This window comes from Rhincodon typus, chromosome 39 (genome assembly GCF_021869965.1).
Source record: "Rhincodon typus isolate 14 chromosome 39, sRhiTyp1.1, whole genome shotgun sequence".
NCBI lineage: Eukaryota > Metazoa > Chordata > Chondrichthyes > Orectolobiformes > Rhincodontidae > Rhincodon > Rhincodon typus.
The window spans coordinates 6341306-6350296 of NC_063370.1; the positions used below are offsets into that span (position 1 = coordinate 6341306).

Below are 8991 nucleotides of genomic sequence, written 5' to 3' on the forward strand. Positions count from 1 at the left end.
GAAACGTTAACTCTGATTTTGTGTTTGCTTCACAGATGCTGCCAGACCTGCTGAGCTTTTCTAGCAACTTCTGTTTTTGTTCCTCAGAGATTTAATCCTGAGGTGTTATGCAATCACCTTGTTATCGCTGGCTGAGCGCCAAAGCTTTCTTTATTTAAAAAGTTCAATGTGGGATGTGGGCATCGCTGCCTGGGCCCAGCATTTAATGCCCCGTCCCTAGTTACCCCCTTGAGAAGGTGGGGGTGAGCTGCCTTCTTGAACCCCTGCAGTCCGTGTGCTGTGGGTTGACCCACAATGTCCCCTTAGGGAGGGAATTCCCAGGATTTTGACCCAGCGACAGGGAAGGAACAGCGATGTATTTCCCAAGTCAGGATGGGGAGTGGCTCGGAAAGGAATTTTTTGATTTTGATTTGAAGTTGTAGACGTGCTCGCCGAGCCGGTGAGTTTGGTTGCAAATATTTCATCACCCTGCTAGGTAAGATTGTCCGTGCGCCTCCAGTGAAGCGTTGGTGTTCTGTCCCGTTTGTTATTTATATGCCTCAGTTTGCTTGGGGGGGTGGGGTGGTATTACTCCCCATTCTGATTCTCCGCGGTTTGTACACAGGGTCCAGTTCAATGTGTTTGTTGATGGAGTTCCGGTTGGAATGCCAGGTCTCCAGGAATTCCCTGGCGTGTCTCTGTTTGGCTCGTGCAATTATTGATGTGTTGTCCCAGTTTGATTTGATCAATTTGCAAGGGGTGGCGTTCCCATGTATCTGCTACCCCTTGTCCTTCTGGATGGAAGTGGTCGTGGCTTTGGAAGGTGCTGCCTGAGGATCTTTGGTGAATTTCTGCGGCGCGCCCTGTAGATGGTACACACTGCTGCAACTGAGCGTCGGTGGGGGGAGGGAGTGGGATGTTTGTGGATGTGGTACCAATCAAGCAGGGGCTGCTTTGTCCTGGATGGTGTTCAGCTTCTTGAGTGTTGTTGGGGCTGCCCCCATCCGGGGCAAATGGGGAGTATTCCATCACACTCCTGGCTTGTGCCTTGTAGATGGTGGGACAGGATTTGGGGAGTCAGGAGGGGAGTTACTCGCTGCAGGATTCCCAGCATCTGATCTACTCTTGGAGCAATTGTACTTATTTGGCTGTCACAGTTGAGTTTCTGGTCAATGATAAGCTCCAGGATGTTGATAGTGGGGGATTCAGCGATGGTCGTGCCGTTGAATGTCAATGGGTAATGCTTAGATTGTCTCTTATTGGTGATGTTCATAGCCTGGCATTTGTGTGGGTACGAATGTTACTTACCATTTGTCAGCCCAAGTCTGGATATTGTCCAGATCTTGTTGCATGTGAACACGGACTGCTTCAGGATCTGAGGAGTCGCGAATGGTGCTGAACATTGTGCAATCATCGGCGAACATCCCAACTTCTGACCTTATGATGGAGGGGAGGTCATTGATGAAGCAGCTGAAGATGGTTGGGCCTAGGACACTACCCTGAGGAACTCCTGCAGAGATGTCCTGGAGCTGAGATGATTGACCTCCCACAACCACGACCATCTTCCTATGTGTCAGGTATGACTCCAACCATTGGAGAGTTTGTCCTCTGATACCCATTGATTTGAGTTTTGCTGGGGCTCCTTGATGCCACATGTAGTCGAATACAGCCTTGATGTCAAGGGCTGTCATTATCACTTTGCCTCGAGTGAGTTCAACTCTTATTTTAGAATTCCACAGATTCACTACCTTCAGAGAACAGAAATTCCTGCCCATCTCTGTTTTTAATGGGCGACTCTTCACTCCAACAATATGCCCTCTGACATAATCCTTGCACCGCACGTCACCACATCCGATTCACATGGCCTCCTGCTCCTTCCGACCTCTTGTGCTTACCCAGCGTTCCCCAGAAATGTTCCAAATGGGACCCACTATCACAGAAACTGAACGGAAGGAAGCAGTTGGTCAGAAAACCAAATGAACCAACCAATGGTGCTGGATGGCAGCTTGTCTACGATGGCCTTCCCTGTTGAATAGCCCACCCGTAGCTATTGTGTGCAGCCCGCACATGAAGAAGGGTCGTGGTTGGGACAGCCCTGGGGAGCAGCTGGAGTAGGGGAGGGTCATTGAGAAGTCATAAAAATTACTCTGCCCCCACCACCCCGACCTGACGTTTGCTGCGCACATTGTCCTAGGCAAGGACCCCAGCCCCCACCTCCTCCAGATTTAAAATGATGGCCTCTCCTTATCTCCATATCCACCTCCCAACCCTGCGGCCCTCCAGGATCTCTGCACCCCGCCATTCCTAACCTCTTCCCCCATTCCACGAATTTTATCGCTACACCATTCAGTCGCCTGGGTCCTCAACTCCGGAACTCCGTTTTGCTCCTCCCTAACCACAACACCTACCACTACATCATTTCACCGTATTTTAAGATTCTCTTTAAAACTATTTTCTAATCAACCTCTTCATAGATGTAATTGCACATCCTCTGGAGTAGGTGGAACTTAGGGTCATAAAGTTGTACAGCATGGAAACAGACCCTTCGGTCCAACTCATCCATGCATCCCAATCTAACCTGATCCCATTTGCCAGCATTTGGCCCATATCCCTCTAAACCCTTCCTATCCATGTACCCATCCAAATGCCTTTTAAATGTTGTAATTGTACCAGCCTCCCCCACTTCCTCTGGCAGCTCATTCCATACACGCACCACCCTCTGTGTGAATACGCTGCCCCTCAGGTCCCTTTTAAATCTTTCCCCTCTCACCCTAAACCCATACCCTCTAGTTTCGGACTCCCCTACCCTGGGGAAAAGACCTTGGCTATTCATTTCATCCATGCCCTTCATGATTTTATAAACCTCTATAAGATCACCTGTCAACCTCCAATGCTCCAGGGAAAAATAGCCCCAGCCAATTCAGCAATTCCCTGTAGCTCACAAAGTGAACCCAGGTCTCCCGGCTGAGTTATAAGCAAAGACTGGATAGGCTGGGGCTTTTTTTCACTGGCGTGTAGGAGGTTGAGAGGCGACCTAATAGAATTTTATAAGATATTGAGGGGTATAGATTGGATTAAAGCTAGTTGCCTTTTCCCTAGGATGGGGGATTTCAAGACAAGGGGGCACATTTTTAAGGTAAGAGGAAAGACATTTTAAAAAGACATGAAGGGGCAAATTTTTTACACAGAGGGTGTGGGACGAACTTCCAGAGGATGCGGTTGCAATATTTAAAAGACATTTGGATAAGAACATGAATAGGAAAGGTTTGGAGGGACATGGGCCAGGAGCAGGCAGGTGGGACTGGTTTAGTTTGGGATTATGGACTGGTTGGACCAAAGGGTCTGTTTCCGCGCTGTATGACTCTATGACTTTATTGTTTGTGTCTTCTCCAAGTTTCAGGTCACCTTGTGTCCTTCGGTGAGTCAGTGTCCAGCGGTACCAGATGATTCTCACCATGGAGTACACCCACCAGCAGTGCCCGCCCCCCGCAACCCAACCGTCCCCTGGGAGGAATGGTCTATCACTCTGAAAAACTGATATCAACGCAATTAGTGACTGGAAAAGGAGGAAGGTCTTAGGTTGAGATTCGAGACGATCCAAAAGTCAACACCTATGTCTGAGACCGAGCGTCATCGACTGGATTTGTTAAACAAACATGCAAGGTTCCCTGAAGGTTAAAACAGCAAAATCAGGAAGAGATTAAAGGATCCAAAGGTCATTAAAAAGTTCTTCACAGTCAACAGGAGGAGAATGAGCGCTGGCTCGAAAAATACTTCATAACAATGAGCTATTCAGCAGTGGAAAAAAAATGTCTTTGGCAGCCATTTAATCTGTTTTTGGAGCTTTTATTAGTTCATGGAAGAGTCAAGTCATTGAGTTGGGGGGAGAGGGGGAAATGGGGTTTGAGGTCATTATGCAGACATACTGTCACCCACATGATGTTAGCATTAAAACTGTATCTCGGTCTTCACACAGTTCCATGGTCAGGATTTGCGTTCAAGATGGATGATCGCCAAGGCCTGGCTCCCCAAAAAAACAAAACCCTTCATCACTGCACCGTGTTTTAATAAAACCCCACATGTTTGTAACTCTTTTAGGATGAAATGAAGCTCCCATGGGACAAGACAGAGCATGTGTTGTGGAGACCTGATTTCCTTCAATCCCTACAGTGTGGAAGCAGGCCATTCGGCCCATCCCACACCCTTACCCTATAGCCCTGCATTTCCCATGCCTAATCCACCTTGTCTGCAATTTTGCCCAGAGGTGAAATGTCTAATACTAGAAGGCAAGCTCAAAGGAGATGTGAGGGGCAAGTTTTTTTTTTAAATCCAAGGAATGGTAGGAGTTTGGAATGCACTGCCAGGGGTGATGGTGGAGGCAGATACCATAGGGGGCATTTAAGGGACTTCTAGATAAGCACATGGATATGGACCAAGGGCAGGTAGAAAGGATTAGTTTAATTTGGCGTTATGTTCAGCACAACAAGGGCTGTTCCTGTCCTATACACTTCCATGTTCTAATTTAGCCTGGATAATCACATCTAACCTGCATACCTTTGGGCTGTATGAGGAAACCCACACAGACGGTCACCCGAGGGTGGAATCGAACCCAGGATCCCTATCACAGCAAGACAGCAGCGCTAACCATTGAGCCAGGACTACAACTGGTCTCTGTGTGAAGGTTTGTCTGTGTACAGATGACACAGGCAGTGTATCGGGTGTCCATTGACCACACACAGAATACCCAGGTCAGATACAGTGATAACTTTTGTAGAGTAAAGCTCCCTCGGCCCCAGATATAAGCCCCTTTTCTCCCAAATGATCTTCACAAGCCCACCCCCACCCCCCCCCCCACCCCCTGCCCCCCCCGTGCGACATAGGGGGCAGCGTTTTCCTCTTCAAAGCCAAAATGGTTCAAAGTTCTGAGTCCATGTTCAGTGATGAGGAGAGATTGAAGAAGGACTGTTCTCCCTGCAGAGGACGAAGCTGAGAGGAGGTCTGATTGAGATTTTCAAAATCAGGAACAAGCCTCGAACCGTGAGGAAAGAGAAGCTGCTCCCGATTATTAAAGGAACATGGGCACGGATTTAAAGGGATGTGTAAATGAAGCAAGGGTGACATGAGAGAAAAAAAGACTTCTCTAGCCCAGAGAGTGGTTCGGGTCTGGACTTGCACTGCCTAGAAATGTGGAGGGGAGTAGGCTCAACTAAGGCCATTCAGGAGGGGCACTGGATGGCTATTTTTGGTTAGAAATAGTGGGCAGGGATATGGAGGGAAAAGGCAGGAGATTGGCACGAGGTGTCAGAGCTGGTCCTGCCCCAATGGGCTGAACGGCCTCCTCTACAGGGTGATGATTCGGGGTTGGAGTGTTACCAAACTAGGTTGACATTGAGCCACACGAGGAGCGACTGAGGGGTGAGAGGACATGATGTTTTATGGTGGAGAGGTTAAGGGGGAGAATTCCAGAACTTAGGATCCAGGTAGCTGAAGGCACAGCTGCCAGTGTTGGAATGGTTAAAACTGGGGTGCGGGGGAAGTCTGAAAAGACCAAAATTGGAATAGAGGGACACGGTGGCTGAGCGGTTAGCACTGCTGCCTCACAGCGCCAGGGACCCGGGTTCGATTCCACCCTCGGGTGACTGTGTGGAGTTTGCACATTCTCCCCGTGTCTGCGTGGGTTTCCTCCGGGCGCTCTGGTTTCCTCCCACAGTCCCAAAGATGTGCAGGTTAGGGTGGATTGGCCACACTAAATTACCCCAATAGTGCCCAGGGATGTGCATGTTAGGGTGGATTGGCCATGCTAAATTACCCCATAGTGCCCAGGGATGTGCATGCTGGGGTGGATTGGCCATGGGAAACGTGGGGTTACAGGGGTAGGGTGGTGAACGAGACCGAGTGGGATGATCTCTGTGAGGTCAGTCTGGACTTGATGGGCCAAACAGCCTCTTTCTGCAGAGAATTTGGAGGGCTTATAGGGGCTGGAGGTGATAGGAGTGCCTAGTGTCACCAAGGAGAGAAACTAGGAGGACAGTGATAGGAACAGAGAAGGGCTTTAGGAACAAGGGGGTAGCCTGCTTCAGGGGTAGCAGTTATCAACAGAATTCTCTGAGAATCCCAATCAAGATGCTGGAATTCTGCCAAGTGCAACATAAAACCATTCGAGTTTACCATGGTGCTCAGACGCTGCAACTTTGTGTTTAACCGAGACTTTGTCAGAATACTGGGGGCGGACTCCCCAGCCGCTCTGAGCGCAGTGCGGAGGGAGAGGGAGAGAAAATGTGAGTTTGCATTCGTGTAGCATCTTTCGTGACTGCTGGAGACTGTAGAAGCATCGAAAGGGGCAAGGAGACGTGTGGGAGATGGTTAGCAATGCTGCCTCATTGGGAGGGCAGAGACCCGGCTTCGATTCCACCTTCAGCGACTGTCTGTCTTGACTTGATGGGCCGAATGGCCTCCTTCCGCCCTGCAGGCATCCTATGAAGTGCCGGGGGAAGAGGATGAGAGCAGATAGGTGTGAAGGTGACCACCTCAGACACAAATATCCTCTTTCCATGCTTTAAGACTCTATGAATGGCATTGAGGCAGATGACCTAGAATGGCAGGTTTGGATGGGCTGAATGGCCAATTCTGCATCGTGTGGATCATGAAACTGCCAATTGATACGCGGCAAGCTCCCATAATCAGCGACGTGGTAACGGCCAGATCACCTGTTTATGTGACGTTGGATAAGGGTTGACTATTGGTCAGCGTCCTGAGGGCATCCTCACTGATCTCCTTCAAAATAATACCCTCTACTTCAAGCGGGAATGTTGGGCTTTAATTTAACCCCTCACCCGGAAGTCAATGCCTCCAACAGTCCGGTGCTCTCTTGGCGCTGGGACATTTACCACTGATACACATCATAGAGATCTCCAAGCACAGACCAAGGCCCTTTGATCCATTGAGTCTGTGCCAGATAAAAACAATTGCCCAACAACTTGAGTCCCGTTTCAACTTGAGCATTTGGCCCATAGCCTTGGAATCGTAAGTTGCACATCAAAATATTTCTTCAATGTTGTGAGGAGTTTCTACCCCCAACTCCCCCACAGGCAAGGAATTGTGTTCAGGCCCCAGAGCAAGAATTCCTGATCTCAGAACCTTCGGACCCCAGGGTGAGGGTGAAACACGCTGCAGACTGAGGAGGGATAGAGAGAGAGGGAGAAGGAAGAGGGGTGGGGGAGCTGGAGAGAGGCGAGAGGGAGGGGAGGGAGGGAGAGAGAGGGGGGGGGGAGAGGAGAGGGAGAGAGAGAGAGGTGGAGAGGGGGGGGCATAGTTAGAGAGAGAGGGGGTGAGAGTGGAGAGAGAGAGGGGAAGAGAGAGGAGTGAGGGGGAGACAGAAAGAGGAAGAAGAGGGGGGCGAGAGGACAGGGAGAGGAGGAGAGAGGGGAGAGAGGTGGAGAAGAGGGAGAGAGCGAGGGAGATGGAAGGGGGTGAGGAAGTGAGAGAGAGGAGAGAGAGTGGGGAGAGAGCGAGAGAAAGAGGAGACAGAGAGAGGGGGAGAGACGGAGAGAGAGTGAAGGGGTGTGAGACAGAGGAGAGAGAGAGAGAGGGAGAGATAGAGAGGAGAGGGAGAGAGGGAAAGAGAGGGAGAGAGAGGTGGAGAAGTGGGGGCATGGTTAGAGAGAGAGGGGGTCAGAGTGGAGAGAGACAGAGGGGAAGAGAGAGGAGTGAGGGGGAGACAGAAAAAGGAAGCAGAGGGGGACGAGAGGGCAGGGAGAGGAGGAGAGAGGGGAGAGAGGTGGGGCAGGAGAGAGAGAGGGGAGAACGAGAGCGAGAGAGAGGGAGAGAATGAATGAAAGATGCCAACAGAAACAGAAGCCATGGCGTTGCTAACTGCGATCTGGAGTAAAACATCAATTTGTTTTTTTGTCGTCTGTTTATTTTCTGAATGTCTGCTCTGAGGGGCAAAACATGCCATTGACACAAAAGACGCATCCTGGCCTTGAGGCCTGTTTCCTGTCCCACTCACTGATCCCTGGGTAAGGAAGTTTATCTCTGTTCACTGCCACTTCCAGTCCGTTCCACACCCTGCAGGCTAATCTCAGCCTGGATCCTGTCACTGTGCTGTCGGCCTCTCCACGCCATTCACCAGTTCCTGCTCGGAGGGAAAGGCCTGAGAGTGAGGGCGGCAGGGGCAGGGGGGTCAGGCCAGAGAGACCTGCATTCCCGTAGCGCCTCCTGCCCCCTCAGGAATGCCCGTGATCCCCTAGCAGCACACCAGGTCCTTCTCAAAGGGTCGGCGCTGCCGTCGTGCGGGAAGCCCAGCCACCGAACGCAACGCACAGCAAGATCCCACAAGCAACCGCACGATAATCAAACACCTTTTCACGCCCAACCCCGCCCACCCCCCCTCTGCTTCCTCGCGGAGGGAGAAACGGGCATTAAAATGCCGTACGGTTTGCAAATGTACCAAACTGGCTTGCCATTTTGAAGCGTGCACGGTCGAGGTGTCTCGGTCAACAGTTTTACATCTAGGAATTTGCTGTCGTTTTGCCGTTTGCTGAGCAGGGTGAGAGAGGACAGGTTTGACATTTTGTCTTAACGGGAGGCGCCTCAAAGCAGCTTTCCCTCCGCTCCGAACCGCAACACGCCAGGCCCGATGTTTGTGCTCCTGTCCCTGTTGAACACACAACCTGCTAGTGGAATGGCCACAGCGTTACACATCCGAGTCTCCATGATCCGAGCAAGGATCCTTCGGTGATGGGGGGAGTGCATTCACGGTTCCCCAGCCCTATGGGGAGGCGACGGCCTAGTGGTATTATCGCTGGACTGTCAATCCAGAGACCCACGTAACGAGAGAGACAAGTGAGAGAGAGGGAGATGGAGAGAGGTGGAGAAGTGGGGGAGAGAGGGAGAGGGAAGGGGAGTGACATGGAGAAGAGAGAGAGAGGGAGACGGAGAGCGGTGGAGAAGGAGGGGGAGAGAGGGAGAGCGAAGGAGGTGGGGGACAAAGGTGAAGAGAGAGAGAGAGAG

General features: G+C 50.9%; 1 protein-coding gene and 1 long non-coding RNA gene across 2 annotated transcripts in view; both read left to right on the forward strand.

The window, feature by feature from the left end:
* The first annotated feature begins 425 nt into the window (after positions 1-425).
* LOC125487284 lies at positions 426-3804 on the forward strand. Its single transcript, XR_007265782.1, has 2 exons — positions 426-475; positions 3374-3804. It is a non-coding gene; the product is annotated as an uncharacterized LOC125487284 (long non-coding RNA).
* A 2344-nt stretch (positions 3805-6148) lies between these two features.
* LOC109924865 (MAP/microtubule affinity-regulating kinase 4-like) overlaps positions 6149-8991 on the forward strand; it is a 21161-nt gene continuing 18318 nt past the window's right edge. Inside the window, exon 1 of the mRNA XM_048618209.1 lies at positions 6149-6257. Coding sequence (XP_048474166.1) covers positions 6149-6257 — 109 coding nt within the window. The remainder of the gene's footprint in view (positions 6258-8991) is intronic.